At 41.5% G+C, this 23,218-nt stretch overlaps 1 protein-coding gene across 2 annotated transcripts in view; it reads right to left on the bottom strand.

Annotated features, from left to right (window-relative positions):
* PCSK5 (proprotein convertase subtilisin/kexin type 5) overlaps positions 1-23,218 on the bottom strand; it is a 767,735-nt gene that overhangs the window by 121,907 nt on the left and 622,610 nt on the right. For both annotated transcript variants that reach the window (XM_033926861.1, XM_033926868.1), the window contains exon 21: positions 2,141-2,243. In XM_033926861.1, the coding sequence (XP_033782752.1) occupies positions 2,141-2,243 (103 nt within the window). The remainder of the gene's footprint in view (positions 1-2,140; positions 2,244-23,218) is intronic.

The following is a 23,218-nucleotide window of genomic DNA, read 5'->3' as shown; positions in this document are numbered from 1 at the left end:
AGGGCCTGACCTAAAAAAAAAAAACCCTACATACTATAGTCCTGGGATTTATGTCATTTTAAACAGATACATTAGGCCTCTAGGCTGCATTTTCCAAATGACCTTTATAAATTGATGAGATGAATTTGGGACTGCAGTCGGCATTTATATACGTTTATAAATTTTTTAAAAAAAATTGTATGAATTGATTAATTTTTAATTTTATTTGTTAATTTGGATGTTATAGGATATTACGTATTAGAAATGCTATTCTTTTTCCTTTTTCTTTTCTATTTAAATGGCATTCTTTTCATAAATTTGATTGAGTAATATTGTAAACCGCTTTGACCCTTTTTGGCTGTATATGCGCTATATAAAGATTTTTAATAAACAAACATAAACATTTTTTAAAATGAAGAATGTGATTCTTTTCACCAGAATGATACCTTGGCCCTACTTTTTTTCTAAGTCATTGATTTGGATCAGTTGAGCAGTTAGTGATCCCAGTTCCTTTTCTTGCCTTTAGCGTGCAAACGCATGCTTCTGCCTCGTCAGCTGAGAAATGGAATGCCTCCAGGTTTTAAGCCCTGCTCCCAAGCACTGGCTTCTGTTCTATATCTTGGGTTTCCCCTTCTTGACTGTGGCCTCAGAGTTCCCTTTTCTGTATGCCTCTGATGTTGCAAACTGTTTTGCCAGCAGTGAATGTGATATTAAACAGAATGCAACAAAGAGATCCGACATAAAAGCTACTGAAAACAGAATTCATATCTTCTGCTAGAACCATTTCGATAGCTTGTTTTTTTATGCTACATAATTAGTTTTTACATTGTGGCTTTGTATTTGCAACAGTAATGCAGTATTTAATGTCTTCTTCATAAAAAAAAAACTTTTTAAAAAGTGTAATTCAATGTGATAGGTGCTATTTAATACTTCCCAAGTATATGGATGCTTTTAATGACATTGCTTATGGTAATTTGCAGACTGAAATGACCTGAGTAGTTTTTTCTGGAAAATTAGAATCAAACACATGTGCTAAGACTAGATTTACTAAAAGGTACTCCTCCTTGCTAATGTCTTTAATGCAATGAGACCTATTTATCAACAACAGCATTAGCAAATGCAGGAACTGATCATAAGTTGTGGGCTCCTGAGACCCCTTCCTGGCCACAGCTGTGAGGAACATAGTTTTACTATCCCTTACACAAGGAAGACAGTATACATTCAACTGTGCAAGTGTTGTACGTTTATACAAGTACGCCTATAACATCATGTTACTGTTATTGTTATAGGGTATTGACATAAGCATTAATAAATGGTAAACATCAGGGTTTCAAAACAAAAAAAGGAAAGCAACAGACCCCACAGTGGAATTTAAACCAATCAGGGCCCCTCCCTCTGCATCCCAAAATGCAATGGGAGGGGGAAGGCCCATCATTCTGAAGAGGCTTCTATCAGTGAGAGGGAGTTGGCTTCCCTCCTGCTGATTTTTCATCGGAAGATACGGAGGGTGTTGGTGGAGGGAAGGGTGTTAGTGATGTCGGGGTAGGGGGGTCAGTGATGTTGGGGAGTCAATGATTTCAGGAGTGATGTTGGAGGGGTGTTGGTGATTTTGGGGTGTATTGAGGGATGTTCAGGGGAGGACTGTAAGGCTCCGAGGTCAGCAGCTCTCTGTGGAGGGGGGCTGGGGGATCACTGGGTGTGAGGGAGGGAGAGAGGAATTTCAGTTCTCTCTGCTGGTTCTCTCTGCTGGTTCAGCTGAACCTGGCAGGGGAATCCCCATACAGCTGAGCCATGAAACCGGCTCAGCTGATCGGGATTCCCCTGCCACAATCAGCTGATGGGAAGCCTTTCAGACATGGTAGCTGGGTACCATGTCCAAAAAATTGGCTTTTGTGTGTTTTTCAGTGGATGTCTTTATATTAGAGAATGGGCAAAAAAGATAGATGTACTAGGGACCAAAACATCTAGATAGGTCATTCTCACCAGGGAGGGGAGCAAAGAAGGGAAAGAGGAGATGCTGGCCACCAGGGAGGAGGTAGAGTCTGAGGATAGTGGGGGGAGCATATGGCTGAAAGTTCACCTAGAGTGTCAGATACCCTAGTGCTAGCCTCCTTGATTAACTCTAAAAGCTCAATTCATATCCATTAAAAATGTCACCTACTTGGTGATGGCACAGCCAACACAATCACTTTCAGATGGTCCTGTACACTTCAAGCAAGATGCATCGCAAAATTGGCAGTCTCCAGAATCATTGATGAATTCCCCTAGAAGACCAAAAGTGAAAAGTTCAAGCATTTCTGCTTACAGAGGTGTTCAACCTGCGTCTTGTTAGAAAAAATAATTTAAAAAGTACAAAGATGTTCTATCATTTCTCCACCTTGGACTTTAAGATGCAAATTCAAGCAAGAAATTCACTGACAGCTTAAGCTGTGACATTTAAATAATGCAACAATGTAAAGAATAAACATCATAATTTGAGGTTGAGGGGTGGTAGACTCAAGTGCAATGTAAGGAAATTCTTCTTTACAGAGAGGGTGGTGGATGTCTGGAATGTGCTTCCGAGAGAGCTGGTGGAGACAGTGGCGTACCAAGGGGGGAAGGGGGGCGATCCAGAAGAGGTAAGTGACGTCAGAGGGGGGGTGGACTGGAAGCCGCGGGATCTTGCCGCAACTAACTGCATCTGCCAGCCCAGCCCCCTCCGACATCACTTACCTCTTCCATCCGGAGCAGAAGCAGTCATCGCGGGACCTTTGGGATGGAGAAAGAAAGGAGCATAGTAGGGTGGTGAAAAGAGGTCAGGGTGGCATGGAAGGGTGTGGGGGGTGACAAAAGGGGGTCAGGGTAGTATGGAATCATGGTGAAGGGTGACAAAGGGGGTCATGGTGGTATGGAATCATGGTGAAGGGTGACAAAGGGGGTCAGGGTGGTATGGAAGGGTGTGGAGGGTGACAATAATAATAATAATAATAACTTTATTTTTCTATACCGCCACAATCTTGCGACTTCTAGGCGGTTCACAAAGAAGAAGAGATGTACAATCAGCGAATTATAGTAGATGAATACAAGGTGGTTGAAAGGAAAATTATACATAGGTTGAATTATAAGAAATTAACTATTTTACATCTTACAATTGAAAATAGTCGGACACCAGCGAATATCAGGATACAATTATGAAGAGGGAATTTTAGCAGACAGGGAATGTGGATACCTAGTGTGAGGAAGAAATTCAGGATAAGGTGTGGAAGTTATGTTCGCGGGAGAGTGTCTGGCTAGGACAAGAATTTCTTAAACAAAGTGGTCTTTAGTTCTTTCCGGAAGATGCTGTAGGTCAACCTAGCGGTATCGATGAGATAGCCTAGCCATGATTGCTGTCTACCAGCTTGAAACTTGAAAGTTCTGTCCAGGAAGGTTTGATATCTGCAGCCAGCATTTTTTGGGTATGCAAACAGGTTGTGGTTTCTGGTAGATCTAATGGGAAAATAGAATTCGAAGTAAGGTAGAAGGTAATTGGGGGCCATTCCCCAGATTAATTTATAGCAAAAGCAGGAGAACTTGTAGCAAAAGCAGGAGGAGTGTGTGGCGCAGTGGTTGGATCTACAGCCTCAGCACCCTGGGGTTGTGGGTTCAAAACCCACGCTGCTCCTTGTGACCCTGGGCAAGTCACTTAATCCTCCAAAGCTCCAGGTACGTTAGATAGATTGTGAGCCCTCCGGGACAGAGAGGGAAAATGCTTGAGTACCTGATTGTAAAAACCGCTTAGATAACCTTGATAGGCGGTATATAAAATCCTAATAAACTTGAATAGAATTCTTTCTTCGATTGGTAACCAGTGCAGCCATTTGTAGAAGGGACTAACGTGATCACTTTTCTTTAGTCCGAATATTAAGCGGACGGCCGTGTATAGTATATATATATATATATATATATATATATATATATATATATATATATATATATATATATATATAGTATAGTGTATAGAAGCGATTTAAAAAGAGTGAGTCATTCTCCAAAAAACACTCATGCAAATAAGATTGGCAGAGAGTAGCGAAGATTTGCTAAATTTGCATGTGCCCATCGCTGGTGATAGCGATGGGCAGATGCGCAGAATAAACGCAACCCCCCCTAAAAAAAACAACAGCATATTGAGACACTGAAATCAAGCAACACACCCCCTCGGCAGTGGGAGAGATGCCCACTCCTATTGCCAAGCAACACACACACACACCCCCGGCAGCAGGAGAGATGCCCATTCTCTCCCACCGCCAAGCAATACACGTCCCCTGGCAGTGAGAGAGAGGCCAACTCTCTCCCACCACCAAGCAACACATCCTCCTGGCAGTGAGAGATATGTCCACTCTCTCCCGCTGTCATGCAACACCCCCCCCCCCCACCCTCCCTCGGCAGCAGGAGAGATGCCCAATCTCTCCCACCACAAAGCAACACATGCTCCCAGGGGGTCAGGGTGGTATGGAATCATGGTGAAGGGTGACAAAGCGGGGTCAGGGTGGTATGGAAACATGCTGAAGGGTGAGAAAGGGGGTCAGGGTGGTATGGAAGGGTATGGAAGGTGACAAAGGGGGGGGGTCAGGGTGGTATGGAATCATGGTGAAGGGTGACAAAGGGGGTCAGGATGGTATGGAATCATGATGAAGAGTGACAAAGGGGGTCAGGGTGGTATGGAATCATGTTGAAGGGTGACAAAGTGGGTTAGGATGATATGGAATGATGGTGAAGGGTGAGAAAGGGGGTCAGGGTGGTATAGAAACATGGTGAAGGGTGACAAAGGGGGTCAGGGTGATATGGAAGCATGGTGGAGGGAGAGAAAGGGGCAGATGCTGATGGAATTGCAGGGAAAGAGACATAAGGGGGAAGGATACTGCATGGAATTGGGTTGGAGTGAGAGAAAGGGGGTAGATGCTGATGGAAGTAGGGGGAAGGGAGAGGAGAGAGTGAAATGCCAGACCTTATAGGTGTGGGAGAGGGAAGGGAAGAAGAGGAGAGGAGAGATGCCAGACCTTTGGAGGAGGGAAGGGAGGAAGATGGATGCCAGACTAATGGGGGTGAAGGGAGAAATGGAAGGGGGATGCATAAAGTTTCTAGAACGGGAATAGAAAGAGAGAAGATGCCATATAGAAGGGGTAGACAGTGGATGAAAGGATGAGAGTGACAAAAAGATGAGGAAAGCAGAAACCAGAGAAGACAAGGTAGAAAAAAAATTATATTTATTTATTTATTTTTTGTACTAGGTGAGATGTATCACTGCTTCTGTGATGTTGCATTGTATGCAGAGTCCAGCTTTTTGGTGCTTCAGTTTAACCTTTGTGTATGTATTTTTATTCTATCTCCCCATTTACAAAACTGTAGAGTGTTTTTTAGCTTTGGCATCTGAGCTGTTACCACTGTGGCTAAAAAACACACTACAATTTTGTAAAAGGGGGAGGAGTTAGTTTGTGATTACATACTAGGCGAATGTGTTTTCTGTGTTCTGTGTGTTCGAAAAGACATGGTTTGCTGTTAGGATTGACTGTGTAGGATTGATCTGGCTTGTTTAGTTTTACAATGGGTTTATTGATGTACTGCTCACTGCAGTATGTAAGATGCTGCCTTTTCCTAGATATTCATGTGTGGCGTGTGGATTGTTACTAAAAATCATGTTTTCCATACAGATGGGGGAGGGGTGTCAAAAAATGATGGGCCCCGGGTGTCACATAAGCTAGGTACGCCACTGGGTGGAGATGAAAACGATGACAGAGTTCAAAAAAAGCGTGCAATGAACACAAAGGATCTAGAATCAGAAAATAATAGTAAATATTGAAGAACTAGGGCCGGTACTGGGCAGACTTGCATGGTCTATGTCTGTATGTGGCCGTTTGGTGGGGGATGGACTGGGGAGGGCTTCAGTGGCTGGGAGGGTGTAGATGGACTAGGGTGAGCTTTGGCAGAGTCTTCAGTAGTTGGAACCTAAGAACAGTACCAGGCAGAGCTTTGGATTCTTGCCCAGAAATAGCTAAGAAGAAGAAGAAAAAAAAAAAAACCCTAACAAATTTTTAGATTGAATCAAGTTGGGCAGACTGGATGGACCATTCGGTTCTTTATCTTCCGTCATCTACTATGTTACTATGTTACATCAGCTTTTTAGCCCTTACATGTACTCAGACTTAAGCACACATATCAAAATTAGTCAATGACATGCTTGCTTTACACATTATCCCATAAATTCTACACATGGTGCTCAAACTTAAGAGCATAGTTAGATGCACAGTCATAGCATAGGGACAGTTATGGACATAACTTAGCCCCTCTTTAATGGAGCTGTGCTAGCGTTTTTTATCACTGGCTGTGGCGGTAAAAGTTCCAACGCTCATAGGAATTCTATGAGCATCAGAGCTTTTACCACCATGGCTGGCGATAAGAAACACCAAAGCGGGGGTAATTTGCAAATTAGCACTAAATTGGCAAAAAATTAAAAAAAATCCCCACAATAAGTGGCCTTAGCGAACACTAATTGTCAATAATTTATTTATTTGGATAGTTTTATATCCCATCCTTCCCAACAAGCTCAGTACGGGTAACAATGTTGATATACATAATGCATAGACAAACAAATTATGAATTTAAATGTGAACTGCTGACAGATTCCCACTGCATTAGGCTAGCAATTTCCCAGAGGATCCCAGTTAGTTCAACATTAGTGTTATCAGGCTCAAGACTCTGTAGTGCTTTGAACAACTTCCTGAAGAACAAACACAGTTTGACAATTTCAAGGCAGTTCAGTTCTTACAAAATCTTCACACTCAACCAGAGAAAAGCTGGGAGTGTATCCACATGCCTTGTGCTCCAGACTTAAATACAGGACCTAAGATGCATTAGGCTAATTTGCATAACATACACCCCTATTCTGTAACTTGAGTGATACATTTCTACAGTATGCAACTCCAAAGAGAATGTGGACCTGGGAGGAGCATTGGAGTTCTAAGGGCATGCCAAGCTATTGGGCGTGATTTTACAGAATACTGTCACTTAGGCACCTGACTGCTAGAGCTACTTAACTCCCACTCACTGTAACATATCTATACCCATTGTATCATTCCTTCTACCTGAAACTCCCCAATCCTGAGGAGGCCTGTGTCTGTCTATCCAAATTAGATTGTAAGCTCTTCTAAGCAGGAACCATCTACTGAATGTTAAATTTATAGCACTGAGTATGCCTTTCAGCATTACAGAAATTATAAATAGTAGTAGTCGTTAGGTGCAAGCATTTACACCAGCCTGTGAGCTAGCCTAAGGCCCTCTTTTACTAAGGTGCACTAAGGGCTCCTTTAACGAAGGTGCGCTAGGGTTTTTAGCGCACGCACAAAATTACCACGCGCTATAGCGCACGGTAGCTGAAAATCTAAAAAGGAGGCAGTAGTGACTAGCGTGCTCGGGAATTTAACACGCGCTACTGCGCGCGTTAAGGCCCTAGCGCACCTTTGTAAAAGGAGCCCTAAGCGTTATAACGTGTGTTTAGCGCACACTAAATCGACGCGTGCGCTAACTGTTATCGCGTCCATAGGATAACATGCATGCGTTAGCGTTTAGCGCGTGTTTAGCACGCTCTAATATTTATCGCACGCTAAAAAGCATAGCGCACCTTAGTAAAATAGGGGGTAAGTGTTTGTACCTAAAGTTAGGTGTGAAAATACAGACTTACCCTAGTCTGCTCTAAAGGCAGGTCCACACTGCTTAGCACCCAAATGTCTGGTGCCTAACTTAAGCTGACCATCTTGAATTTACCCCTATCTGTTGACCATGGGAAAAGCTAGGTATCCCTAGCTTAGCATCTGTTACCTGAACTGAGTATGTCAGATCTTAGAGCAATATTTTATGCTTCTATTTACATGCATTTTGCATGCTTTCTGCACTTTTCTGTAACACAGTACCTCAATGCTGATTTTCCCCTTATTAATCTTTCTTCCTGCATAATATTAGCAAGAGAAAATCATGCACAAGACGCTACACTAAATGGTATTGCAATGTACTGCACTGGCCCCTCTATGACTACTTCCTGAACCAGCTCTATCATCCAATAAAGTTCTTAAGTTGTTGCCAGCTCTTTTCCTCAGTCTATAGAAGCTCTTTTACGTTCTTCTCCTCCCCCTTCATCATTCTGACCCTTTCTCAACAGAACCCCAATAGGGTTCTCTCACTCGAACCTCAGTCTCCCAGCGCAGCACAAGAACTTCCCCTTGGCTCATTCTCTCTCTTTCCGTGATTGGAGCAGCCTTACAGTGCTCCACCCACACAGCCTTCCTATTGGCTGTATCCTACATACAGGGTCTGGGGCTAGTGATACTGATACTGAGGGCAGACATCCAGAGCGCTGTAGATAAAGGTTGTAACTCTTTATTTGGTATTTTTGCTCAGAAGCAACATGTGTTTTCTAGGGTTCTTATGGGAGATCTGCATCTCCAAATGCCTATTACTTGGCACTGTTGTTCTCGTTCAACATCAAGTTACGTAAACCAGCCATTTCACCATCTTCCAATTAAAGGGTTAATCTATGAAAAATGCCCAGACACTTCATAACATTATTCAAGTTTTAAGATGTTAATGCAAAAATCTGTGTGGTCCTGAAAAAGGTCCACTTCTAACCTTCTCGGCACATCTGACTACTCGCTGAACATTTGAGCTTGTTAGTTTGCATCTGTCTTACTTCTGGTCCTGCACATGTATGAGCTTTCCAAAACAAATTAATATCTCAGGTAATCACTACTGAGAACTTAATAATATATTGAATATGTCTAAAAAAACAAACAACCAACATTGCATTTTTTATTGTTTTTTGAATAATGCAGTGTGACTGCTAGTTGTTTAACTTTATTTCTGCGTATCACAGTAGACTAACAAGTAGTAGGTGATACATTTTAATTGACTTGAGTCAATGCTTTTGTGATTAATTTTCAAGAGCTACATTCACTCCCGTTATCAGGTATCACCTCTAACATTCTTTTTAGCATGTTTTAGGAAAGAGAACATGCCGATTTAATTGACTTCTCCATTTGTGACCAGGGGAATCAGAAGCTGGGACTAGTGAGTACATCAGTGGCTATGGCGACTGTTTTCCTCCCAGATGCATCATTTTGTGTCCTCTTTCCCAGGTGATAGAGGTGGCCCGAATGCTGAAAGACATTGGCTACAGTAGGAAAAACATGCTAGTCTTTAAAAGGCAGAGAACGTGAACATCTAGAGGAACATAGAAGGTGTGGCAACATGAGAACATAAGAATAGCCTTACTAGGTGAGACCAATGGTCCATCAAGCCCAGTAGCCCGTTCTCACAGTGGCCAATCCAGGTCACTAATACCAGGCCAAAACCCAATGAGTAGCAACAGTCCATGCTACCAATCCTGGGCAAGCAGTGGCTTCCCCCATGTCTTTCTCCATAACACACTATGGACTTTTCCTCCAGGAACTTGTCCAAACCTTATCCACTCTTACCACAACCTCTGGCAACGTGTTCCACAGCTTAACTATTCTCTGAGTGAAAAAAAAATTTCCTCCTGTAACTTCATTGTGTCCCCTAGTCTTTGTAATTTTTGGCAGAGTGAAAACTCAATCCGCTTGTACCCGTTTTGCTCCACTGAGGATTTTGTAGCCTTCAATTATATCTCCCCCTCAGCTGTCTCTTTACCAATGGTGGCAGAAACTAGGCAAGCAAGTAATGGTTAGGGTTACCAGACGTCCAGATTTCCTCCGACATGTCCTCCTTTTTGAGGACATGTCCGGGGGTCTGGATGACTTTGTCCGGGTTTTGAAAAGCCTCCTCTAAATTGCATCGGGCAGGAGGAATTCCGCGCAGGCAGAGATGCCATGCGATGATGTCACAAGCACACGTGCGTGTGCATGACATCATCACATGGCATACGCACATGCGCAGATTTCCTTCTGCCCAATGAGAGCAGGCAGCGGGGGGTGGGGCTAGGGTGGGATCAGGGGCATGGCTGGATCATAACAGGGTGAAGATGGGTAGAACTGGGTGGACCTGGGGATGGGTCTAGGGGGTCCAGATTTTACTATAGTAAAATCTAGCAACCCTAGTAATGGTTCTCAGTGAAACTGTGATTATTCTGATTCAAGGATAACTAGATTGGTGGCAGGGCTTGCTGGTGTTACAGCTTCTGGGAGACTGTCCAAGGGAAGCAGGACCAGGGCCAGGGCCGGATTAATGAATAGGCCCAGTAGGCACGTGCCTAGGGCTTGAAGTTGTCAGGGGAGCCCAATGAAAAGAGAACTTAGGTGGTTTTTTTTTTCTTTGGCAATGCGGGCCCCCCGGGAAAGATTGGCAGTGCTGCCCCCCCCCCATGGAAAGATCGGATCTCCAAGAATCTCGGAGAGAATGGGAACACGAAGGCCTTGAACATGTGCAGATGTTCAAGGCCCAGCGCAGAAGGAGGCAGATTTTAGGGCACCGGCACCGGCATGTCCTATGCATTGGTGCCGGTGCCAAATGGGGGTAAGAAATGTGATCGGGTGGGTGCCTTTTTGATGCCAGATCATGGCAGGGAGGGGGTGCGATGCGAGCGGAGGGTGCCAGATCGTGGGGGGGGGGGAGGGTGCTGGATCGCGGGGAAGGGGGGCGCTACACGAGCGGGGGGATGGAGGATCACGCAGAGGGGGCCTTCATGAGCGGGAGGAGCAATACCGGTTCTTGGGGGGTAGAGCAATGCTGCTGGCCTTGGGGGATGGGGGTGGGTAGGAATGAATCAAGCGAGTTTCCCTTAGTTCCTATAGGGAAACTTGCTTTGATATACGAGTATTTTGATTTACGAGCATGCTTCTGGAACGAATTATGCTCGTAAACCAAGGTACCACTGTATTTCTATTTTATCCCCCCTTTTACAAAACTGTAGAGCATTTTTTTAGCACGGCTAAAAACCATACTACAGTTTTGTAAAAGGGGGGAGAGGTTAGTTTGTGAATACATATTCCATTCTAGACAAAGGTGTTTTCTGTGTTCTGTTTGTATGAAAGACATGGTTTTGTGTTAGCGTTGACTAGCCTTGTTTGGCGAAATGCATCAAGCATGGTCCTTGGGAGCACCTTGAATTAACCTGATTTGAATCTCCTTATTTTCTGCCAATCTTCTTTTGTTTCACATTGGATTCTTTGGTGGACTGTTTGCCTTGTTGTTTTGTTGCAAGTTAACATACGGAGTAGAACGTACTAGAGGAGTTACAGATTTGGTTGTTTATACATACATATGGGTTACAGTTGATTGATGTAGAGTGAGGCATTGTAAACTTGGTTATTAATATAGGCTTATATTTCAGATAGTGTTATACTGCTTTACAAATATTTGAACATTTTTATATATGCATGGAAAGGGTTCAGAGTTAAATTCCTGGGTAAGTAGGTGGGAAGGGAAGGAAGGGGGATTTGTTCAGAGATGTTTGGGGGTTGCAAAGAAAAAAAACTGAATTGGTATACTAATATTTGTTTGTTTTGAATTAAAAAAAAAGAAATGCAAGTGGAAATAAAGAAGTAAATAAGAAAACAGATAAATGGGGGCGGGACATGGGTGGGGCGGGGTCAGGGCCAGGGGGGCCCAGTGTACTTGTGTGCCTAGGGGCCCTCGAAGAAGTAATCCTGCCCTGGGCAGGACAGAACATGGTGTCAGCTAGTGTATCCAGAAAGCTTACCAGAGGATTCTCCACAATTTAACCTGCTTTTCCCGTCATAGAAAATTACTTGAAAACGACTTGATTTATGAAGACTTTTTTTTCCCATTCAGTGGCTATGGTTAGGTTGCTATTCAAAAGATTAATGGCTGATATTTACAAGATTTACTGCCTCCTTCCTTGGAGCATTTAACATTTGCACAGCCAAAGAGTTTGGTCAATTCAAACAAGGCAGCTATGGAGGTGTTTGGGCATGGATAGAATTTAACCAGATAGCACTGAGACTGAGCACTGCCTAGTCAAACTTAGCTGGATAAGACTGGCCATCCCAGAGGGGTGTTCTAAGTTAATTGGATTAGGTTATATAGTTAACTTTCCTTTTTCCCAAACTGCTGGATATTAGACTCCTAGTGAAACAGGCCTAAAAAGAGCTCTAAAATGTTAATGTTAACAAAGAATTGCAGATTTTATTTCTATAATGATTTGAAAATCAAAAGTCCTTGTGCCCAGTTTAAAATCCTGAAGCTAAACACACACTAAAGGCCAAGGTCTCACTTGAAAACTAAAGGCAGATTTTTCTCTATGCACATTTTCTCGCATAGCCCTGCAGATCTCCAGAGACAGATATGGGGACCAAAGGCAGGCAAAGGGTTGCCAGGATTGTCAAAATATAGGGGAATGTTGAGGCCCCACTTGGAGTATTGTGTTCAATTTTGGAGACCGTATCTGGCAAAGGACATAAGAAGACTTGAAGCGATCAGAGGAAGGCGACGAAAATGGTAGGAGGTTTGCGCCAGAAGACGCTTGAGGCAAGACTGGAAGCCCTGAATATGTATACCCTAGAGGAAAGGAGGGGCTAGAGAGATATGATTCAGACGTTCAAATACTTGAAAGGTATTAACGTAGAACAAAATCTTTTCCAGAGAAAAGAAAATGGTAAAGCCACAGGGCATAATTTGAGGTTGAAGGGTGGTAGACTCAAGAGTAATGTTAGGAAATTCTTCTTTACGGAAAGGGTGGTTGGTGCATGGAATGCGCTCCCGAGGGAGGTGGTGGAGAAAAAAACGGTGACAGAGTTCAACAAGTGTGGGATGAATACAGAGCTCTCTAATCAGAAAATAATGAGTATACATTGAAGGAACTAAGGCCATTATTGGGCAGCTTGCACGGTCTGTGTCCCATATATGGACATTCAGTTGTGGACGAGCTGGGGACGGCTTCGATGACTGGGATGGTTAAGACGGGCTGGAGTGAGACTTTGACAGAGACTCCAGTGGATAGAACCTAAGCACACGGCAGGGCTCTGGGTTTCTGATCCAGAAATACCTAAGAAAAAGAACCATTTAAATTAAATGATTAATTTATGGAGCATGTATGGTTGAGCAGACAGGATGGACCATTCAGGTCTTTATCTGCCATCAATTACTATGTTACTATGAGAAACTGGTGTTGGGTTGCATAAGGATTTGTATGACATCTCTATCCAAATTCACTGAATTTCAGATGGGTAGATTGGATGAACCACTTTGGCCTCATGTCTTCCCTCATTTACTATGTTACTAGGACTAGTTTGTAAAGACACCTAGGGCTAGCTAGATTCACTAAGCAAACCAATCGTGTACCGATCGGTTTGCAAGCCCTTTGCCACCCAATTTCCCTCCAACCCAATTCATTAACCTCACTCCCCATCTGCTCTGCTCCCGATCCGCTTTGTGTGCAAACGCAGTTAGGAGGGGAAAAAAAGCAGTGGTGAGACAGTACAAGCTCCCAGCCCGGCCATCGTTGGCCGTTTCACCTCACTGGAACTGAGCTTCCCACTAGTAGCTTGAAAAATGTCTAAAGAAAGAAGCATAATCTATGGGCCCATAACCTTTTATATATATGAATGTCCAGAATAATGTACGTTAGTATACTAAAGAAAGAAGCAGGCAGCATCGAGGTCAACACAGGGAAGGGTAGGAGAAAAATACCAAAACACCATCCTCTTCCAAGTCATTGGGCTCTCTCTTGCTCTCTCACACAGAGAGGAGAAACTCTGCTCAACTTGGAAAATGGCCTATATTTGAAATTCACACAGTTAATAATACAGCCATGCTGTATCTGTTGCTTACAATAGCTGAACCGAAAAGAGACAAAAGTGCTGGCTTGACACGTCGCAGTGCACCCCTGCTTTCCCATGGGTTAAAACACTGGAGAAAAGAAGGGGAGGGAAGGCAGAGGTGAAGGCGCAAAGGCCGGGCTGGGGCTGGGCTGCTTAGGCAGGTTCCCTGCTCCGGGAGTGACAGGCTGACACCCAGGGTGAGGGGAGAAGGTTAGAAGATGAAGGTGCATGCGTCGCGATCGCTCAACAGCATGTTGTGGGCATGCTCCCGACTAGATAATTTAAAAGCAATAACTATTGTGGATCGGTCGCCCAGCAAGACTCGGCCACGGATCGCCCCAGAAAATGAAATTAGTGAATCTAGGCCCTAGTACCAAGAGGTTGAAAGCAAAAGTGAGGATATTCTCTTTGTTGGCCATTCAAGCTCAGTTGCTGCTTACCCTCACTATAACCTTTTCAGTCCTCTCTCCATATTTCCAACCATCTTTTACTCTTGCTCTTTATATGCCTTTATATGTGAATTGAAAAAATCAAACAAACATTAAAAATTTGAGACTGAGGCAATGATGAAATATGGCACTACAAAAAACTAACAAATCATGGTTCCATTTTGGGGAAAATTGAATGACTTGAGTGCAAACAAAATTTTTTTTAGTATTATGGCCCAAATTCTATAAATGGTGCTACTAGTTAAGCACCATTTTTAATTAGTTTCATTGTCTTTAATCAATGTGATAATTGATCATATCGTTTAAAAGCAATTAAAATCTCATTTGAAAAAAGACAGAGCTGTGACAGATTGAGGGATTTTCCCTCTCTGGGACTGCTATTATGTCACTGGGCAGCAGAGGGCATTGTGCATTTAGGAAAGACTACAGGTCCCAGAGGGCCTTGTGTTCCATGGCTCAATGCTGAATCAGAGGGGCAGGACTCAGGGAGGAGTATTTCTGCCCAAGCTTGAGTCAGTTAGGAGAGATCCCAGAGAAAGAGGTCCGGAGCAGAGGCAGCATTTGGCTGAGGTAAGCCGAACCTTATTTGTAATGTGTGAGGCAAATTTAAAAGAAATAAAAAGCATTTACTCAATGCCAGTGTGTTCTTTTATCTGCTGACCTCTCCAAGAAATCCAGGCTAGCCTGCCACACCAGGCTGTTAGTTACAAGCGCCTCCACAAATAGCACTGGAATCGCTACTATGAATGCGCCTATCGGTGCCCTAGGGGTAAAATAGCCCCTTTCCCAGGCCTACCCAGTTGCACCCACTCCACCCCGTTATGCCCTAGCCCCGCCCCAATCCCACCCAATCCTCGCTGCCTGCTTTTGTCGGGCAGGAGGAAATCCATGCACGCGCAGATGCCATTTGTGGGTGTGACGTCATCGCATGGCATCCACGCATGTGCCGATTTACTCCTGCCTGACGCAATTTACAGGAGGCCTTTCAAAACCCAGAGTTAATGCCAGGTTTTGAAAAGCTGTCCAGATCCCCGGACATGTCCTTGAAAAGGAGGGCATGTCCAGGGAAATCCGGATGCCTGGAACCCTAGGATTGGTTAACATCGGAAGTACCCTTAGGCATCGGTAAGGGACTCCATAGTTGCAATTCTCGCCACAGGCACCATAAATTTAGGCCTTGAAAATCCTGGCCTACATTTCCAGCGCCTGTGACATAGCTGCAATTCCATAAACAGTACTGTTGAGTGATTGACACGCAATTGGTGCTGATTTTGTGGGCAGCTGCCAATCAAGGTGCTGTTTATACAAGCCAGGCCTATGTTTCTTCTGCTATTAGATATGCAAGTGCTTATTTAAATGTTGTAATAATCGATGATCCACAGAATACATTGTTTTGATTGGTTGAAGCATTAGACCCTGTGGATGCAAGATGTGCTAAGCACTTTAATATATTTCTACTTTATTACATTACATTAGTGACTTTTATTGCATCTTAACTTTGCAGTTCTAGGCGGATTACAAAAGAGGTAAACTGGATATTTCCAGGAGAATTACAAGATAGGTACTAATTACAAGACTGTAACTTAGTCTGAAATAAGGGGTACTTAGGTATGGCATTAGTTAGTCTTGACAAAGTTCCTATATAGCAGGGTCTTTATTTCCCTTTGGAGGGTTTTGTAATGAAGTTGTTATCAGTACGTGGACGAGATGCCTGAGTTGCTAGTAGTCCATTGTACATCTTCTTGCGCTGCAAGTAGCAGATTTGTATGTAATATATCTCCAGGTATGTACTTTTATCTCATTCATGTTCATTGTGGTATGAGGGGCCGCTGAAAAGTTCTCAGCCCAACCAAGAAGAGAATGATGTAGAACCACAAGGCTTACAAGTTATTCCACACTTTTCTTGCCACTTTTCATTTCAAAGATATGAATTGAAAAGTGTCAAGAAAAATGTGGAATAATTTGTAAGTTTCATGGTTCCACATCATTTTCTTCTTGTCTGGGTTGAGAACTTTTCAGTGGCCCCTCATATTGTGATGTCATAGTGCCTCATTCCACCAATGCCTAAGAGCCAACCTCTGCAGTGATGGCACAATGGCTTGGTTTCCCTATACTTGTGCCCATTTGCTGGATGCATTTGCCTCATTGAAACGAAAAGTGTCAAGAAAAGTGTGGAATAACTTGTAAGCTTCGTGGCTCCACATCATTCTCTTCTTAGATGGGCTGAGAACATTTCAGCGGTGCCCCTTATACTTCTGAAACTCAGATTGGCTAAGTGTGCTTTCAGACAAGGACTACGAAGCACTGCATTAGTGGTCTATCTATCCTAATAATAGAATACTGCGACTTAACATTGATGCTCCATAACTGAGGTGTTCAGAATAGCCAAAATGAATCAATTTTGAGTGTTAACTGCCAGGTATCAGCACCAATTAGGTCAATTAGTTAATTAAGTTGTGCACGTATCTTGGCTATGTGCAGCAATGTATAAGCAACAACTTTAAGCTTGTGATCTTCAAAAAACAACTCCTCTAAATTATAATCTCCCAAGCGGCAGTGCACATTGCATGGCAGTTTTGTTAACGGAGAAAAAAGCCTCAGGTTAAAGAGAGCCAAGAAATCAGCTCAACTTTTCAAACATTGTGGGCTTAAAAAAACCTCTGGAACGCTAGTGTGTGATGAATTAAGGGTAATGCAACCAGGTGAGCACCTTTTGAAAAACTTCCCCCTCTTATATGGACCCGTGTTTCACGGAACACTGACCACTGCTTTATGGCAATAGGGCAAAAGTATGCTGTGCTGGCACTTCCCTCGATCAGCATATTTTTGCCCTTTTGCCCTGAAGAGGTCAGTGTACCGTGAAACACGGGTCCATGTTAGAGGGGGAAGTTTTTCAAAAGGTGCTCACCTGGTTGCATTACCCTTAATTCATCACACACTAGCGTTCCAGAGGTTTTTTTTAAAAACCCGCGATGTTTGAGAAGTTGAGCTGATTTCTTGGCTCTCTTTAACCTGAGGCTTTTTTCCTCCGTTAAAGAAACTCCTGTACAATGTGCAACACCACTTGGGAGATTAGAATTTAGTGGAGTTTTTTGTAGATCACAAGTTTGTTCCTCCACTCCGATTGGTTTTTGGGATTTATTTAATACAACAACTTTAAGCACCATATATGTAGCATTTAGGGGTCACTGTGGAGAGACTCCAGTTCCTTCCAAGACATCAGCAGCAGCTATGGAGATTCTATGCACTTTTTCCTCCACTACCAAGCCCTGCCATTGGCTTTCTTTAGTATTTGCAACTGCTGCAGATAACTACTGTTTGCTGCTTTCTCTAACATGAGCAGAATTGAATTGGAATCAACACCGATACCTCCATCTCCTTCCAGGCCTGGCCATATGAAAAGCTGAAGAAAAGAAGTGAGACGGGACAAAGGACCTTCCACTCAGACACCAATGTTCAAAAGACCAAACCATAGTCAAAACGAATATATATATATATATATATATATATATATATATATATATATATATATATATATATATATATATATAAAGAATAAACATTGATAAATATGTGAAGATAACAAGGGCTACAGACAACAGTCGTAAAATGCATAAAACATCTACATCAAAAATGCACAAACAAATAAGGAGCATCCGAAATATTTTTGTACATATCAAAAAAGGTTTTATAAATGAAATGTGTGTAAGAACAATCAACTTGATAGGGTGAATATTCTTCTGAGAAGTTAGCGCATTGCTGATGTGAAAGCACAGCTGCGACTATAAAAATAGAAGTATAAAGATTACAAATATGACCATTCACCAAAAAAATACAACCAAATCATAATGAAAGGTCAGAAATATTCTGCAATAAATGATGTGAATGCCCTGTAACTGAAAACATACATATATATATACACACATTAACTCATAACCACAAGAAAGTCCTGCTTTACTCCAAAAGGGTATAATCTGAACAAATGCCATCAAACAATGCAGTGTCCAAAAGGTGTAACAATAGTATATGTAAAAATGTTGTTGCAGCCCTTGTTGCAATCACATATTTAATATCTTTTTTTATTCTGTATGTTTTAAATTGTTTTTGACAGTATTTTATTTTAAAACCTTGTCTTTGTTCTTCTTGTTTATAGTATCCCTGATGCAGACATATTTTTCACACCGAAACACGGTGCTGTGTTGGGTTTGGATTTGAATAAACAGTTTGACTATATTCATTTTGACTGTGGTCTGGTCCTTTGAACATTGTGAGTGGAAGGTCCATTGTCCCATCCCACTTCTTTTCTTCTGCTTGTGCTGTCATGGGCTCTTCTTCTGCTGGACTCCTTGCAGTTCTCTGGCCATATGAAACCCAGCCACGACCCTTTGGGGAAGAGGGTATCTTCCTACTGTGAACAGCCCATGCCAGCCCCCACAACTTGACACTATCCAGCTCTACACTCTAGAGAAACGCAGTGAAAGGGGGGACATGATTGAGACATTTAAATACATCACAGGAAGTGTCGAGGTGGAAGACGACATATTCTTTCCCAAAGGACCCTCGGTCACAAGGGGGCACCCGCTCAAACTCAGAGGAGGGAAATTTAATGGTGACACCAGGAAGTATTTCTTCACAGAAAGGGTAGTAGATCACTGGAACAAGCTTCCAATGCAGGTGATCAAGGCCACCAGCGTGCTTGACTTTAAGAATAAATGGGACATACACGTGGGATCCCTACGAGGGTAGAGTTAAGGAAATAGGTCATTTTAATGGGGTGGGTCAGAAGAGTGGGCAGACTTGATGGGCTATAGCCCTTTTCTGCCGTCATCTTTCTATGTTTCTATGTTTCTATCCACTGCAACCATGAGGTGTTAAAGCAGCAACACTAGAGAAACATGGTACAGATGGTCCTTTTTTTCCCGCTTCTTCATGTGAACTTCATCAGGTTTTGTGATATATCTTGACCTGACGAGTAGTAAGTATGTCTATCACCTATTTGTGTGAAACAGGAAGTTATTCCATTCTGTTGTATGGAGAAATGGTCAATATAGTGATTAATCTGACAGGTCTAGTAAAAGGTTAGGAGAAAACTATATTAAAATCATCTGTGAGGGTGTTTCAACTTCCAGATCTACCATTTGTCATCCAGACAGGTATTCTAAGTACGGTAGATCTAAGTGCTGCAAGAAATTTAAAAAAATATTTATTTTCTTTTTCTCCATCCTTGTATCATGATTATTTGCCATTCTTTTCCCTTTTTAATTGATGTACATTGCACTGATGTTATAAAGACAAAATAAATAAACAAAGATTATATATGATATTTAACCTGTTTAAGAACACTCCATTTATGTGGTGCATTTCTCATTGTTACATCTCATAAATCTCATATTCATAAGTATGAAGGATGAGTTATTAAAGTCTGAAGTTGAAATGGAAGAGCAGTGTGAAATGTTTTTATTAAATATCGATGCATGAAATGTCTGCTTAATTTACTATCGCCTAGGGCTGGCGAGCACAAATTATTCATCATTTTTTGAGACGTTACTTGACACTCTCGGGGAATTTAATCTTCATATAGATATCTCAATGTTTGCAGCTTGCAAGAGTTTTCCCCAAACTATGGCACCATTGGACCGGACTCAAATTATACATGAACTCGCATACTCTGTGTGTTGTGTCTTTGGATTTTTTTTTTTTTTATCTAGTATTTAAGTCAGTAAGGATACAAAGACCTGGTCAGTCTCACGAGTACCAAGGTCTAATCAAATTTTTGCTATGTGTATCAATTTCAGTGCCAACAAATAAAATAAAAGCATGTTTAACTATGAGTATCTTTAACTGCCATATGCATTTTGACATCTTGCTTGCTATGAAAAAGTTTTGCATCACCTCACCATAAAGCAAATTTTCTAGGATTGAATGCTAATATGACAAATTCTTGTCAGAATTCCAAGACATTGCACATGCTTACTATCAAAATTCAATTCATTTCTTAGAACTGCAATATCTAGCACCCAGACTACATTACCATACACCAGCACATATACTGTGCTTGAGTCAAGAATACCTGCTGGAAAGACATTCCCTCAAAGACAACAAATATAAAAACGTCAGAACAAGAATGTTTTCAGTGATGGCTCCAAGGTGGTGGAACTCCCTTCCAAAGGAATTAAACTAGAAAAGGACACTGGAAAGTTCAAGAAAGGGATAAAGACCAGCTGAACAGTTTGCTAAGAATGCTGGCTGCTTTGAAACCTGAAAAGCTTTCTTTTGTGCATTTTTCATGTGGATGTCTTTATATTTGAGAATGGCCATAAAAGACAGGCGTACTAAGGGCCAAAAAGAGTAGATAGGTCATTGTTTTGAAAATGGACATTTTCTCTATTGGATTTCTGGACATCTTTCACAAAAGGTCCAAACTCAGACTTAGACTTCCCATCAAAAATGCTCCTCTTACTGTCTAGTCTGATAATAAAATTCTCATATATTAGATTCAAGAGACTGTTGAAAACGTACATTTTTAGAAAATGTCTTAAACGTTTAGTATGAGATGGCTGTATTTGGTAGGACTATAATAGTCTAATTTTTCTTTTGGAATTTGATATCAGTTATATTAATTCTAATTGTAATCAGGGATATTATGTTCCCTTTTTTTATCTTTTGTAATCTGCAATGTGGTGGAATAGAAGTTCTTGTATTGTATTGACTATTCTGCCACAGAGACAGTGACAACACTACATTGTTTCTCCTGAATTTTTAGTGCATTTTCCCCCCCTGTGACCCATACCCTCTTATGATCTCTCAGTCTTACAAATGAGCACTTTCCTGTTAATTTTATAGTTGTTTTCTTTTTTAAAAAAAAATTCTTTATTCATTTTTATAACTTACATCAAGTGTAACAAAAAGTAACATCATTTTAACTTAAAAACATCACTTGAAATTCTATAATTATTCATATTCAATATAATTTATCCCATTCCCTCCCAACTCTCCAATATATCATAATACATAAATCATGTATTAAAGATTATCCTTTCCTTTCATATCAAACAATGAAAATTCAAAAAAATTAACCCCCCCATTACTTCATTTATACAAACCAGGGAAATGATAATTATTCATTGCAATAATTTGTTAATGGCCCTTACACATCTTGAAAGTTATTAAAATTCCCTTTTTGAATAGCTAATGTTCTTTCTATTATATAAATATGACACACTGAATTCCACCAAAAACTGTAGTTTAATCTACTCCAGTTTTTCCAATTGCCTGTTATTTGTTTTATGGCGACCCCTGTTAAAATAAGTAAGAGTTTATTATTTTTGGGAGATATTTGACTCTTAGCCCTCATAGACATGCCAAATAATACTGTATCATACGATAATGCCACATGATTTTCTAACATGTTTATCATGTTATTATTTATATTGTACACCGCTCTGACTTGCATGCATTGACCATCCCATCAACAATGTGAAGTCTGTCAATTTCACTGGCAGCCATACCTCTCCAGATCGTTACTTTTGTTGGATGCTTAGCCAAGAGATTCAGGCACTCTAGTTTATAGTCTTCTTCTGGAAACCTTCTCACAAATGTGTTTCCATGATTTCCTAGGATGTAAAAAGTACTTTCCTCACTAAACAACACTTTCTCTCATTCCTTCTTGCTCCGGCTGGAGTATTTGCCCATGCCGTACACCTTTCTCAGTATGTCCTCATTCTGCAAACCTCTCAGTCCAAATTCCAAGCATCTTCTTACAGTTGAAATGTAAACATGAACTAAGCATTTATCTTTTTATGTGCAGAGCAGCTGAAGAAATGTGAGATTACTGTTGCTCAAGGACATCCAGAACAACTTCTTAGGCCACTCACATTGATATCTATCCTTTAGGCTGCCAGTCTCCTTATGCTTTTGTATGATTTTTTTAAGACTGTACTTTGATTACATTCAACCATTGCAGCAATCTCCTGACTGGAATACCCCTTCCCATAGAAAACTACCACACAAACACGGTCTTCCTGCACTTTGAATTTGTTTTCACTTTTCAACCTGTTTCCAGACTGGTTTGGTAATTCCTGCCAAACTTTGTACTGTCTGAGCTGTGCTTTTAGCTGCAGTGTGATTTGGCTAAATGTTCTGCATTTCTACTGGAAGACAATCCTTTTATTTGATTGGTCTATTACAATCCTAATTTGGCATAGAATCCATGTATTCTACAAACTCTATAATTTATTTAGCATAACATATATAAAGTATCATTAAGGGCTCCTTTTACAAAGGTGCTCTAGCATTTTTAGTTCGCGCAACCCGAAAAACTACCACCTGCTCAAGAGGAGACGGTAGCAGCTAGCATGCGTGGTATTTTAGCACGTTAAGGCCCTTTGTAAAAGGAGCCCTAAATTTCAGAAAGACCCTCAAAATGAATGCAATAATTTCTGAATGAAGTGATCTAATCTAATCTAGGTCTTAGACTTATATACCAAATCATTTCCTAGAAATAGGAGCTCGATTCAGTTTGCATAATTAGATTGTAATAAAGGGCTCCTTTTACTAAGGTGCACTAGGGCTTTAATGCGCAGAATAGCACGTGCTACATTGCCGCGCGTGCTAGACCTTAACGTCAGCATTGAGCTGGCGTTAGTTCTAGAATCGTAGCGCGCGGTAATTTCCTGCGTGCGCTAAAAATGCTAGCGCACCTTAGTAAAAGGAGCCCAAAAAGAACCGTTAGGTCAATACGGAATACTAAGACCTATTAATACTGTACTCTTTGGAGTTGTTACCTAGAAGACGTTTAAACAGATCAGTTTTCAAAACTCTTTGAAAAATTTGAAGAGAGAGACAGCTTCTAATATAAGAAGGTAACTCATTCCAAACTGGTGTAAATAAGTATGGAAAGGAACAATTTTATTCCTTTCGAGGATGAGAAAGAAAGCTCATGCATATGAAATGATGCACTGGTATGCTATGTATATGTTTTTGTTAAAAAAAAAAGAACAAGATTTATTGCATTACAACGGGGATATT

Source organism: Geotrypetes seraphini, chromosome 1 (assembly GCF_902459505.1).
Source record: "Geotrypetes seraphini chromosome 1, aGeoSer1.1, whole genome shotgun sequence".
Classification (NCBI taxonomy): domain Eukaryota; kingdom Metazoa; phylum Chordata; class Amphibia; order Gymnophiona; family Dermophiidae; genus Geotrypetes; species Geotrypetes seraphini.
The sequence above is the reverse complement of the archived record's forward strand: the minus strand, read 5'-3'. Positions and strand labels throughout refer to the sequence as shown.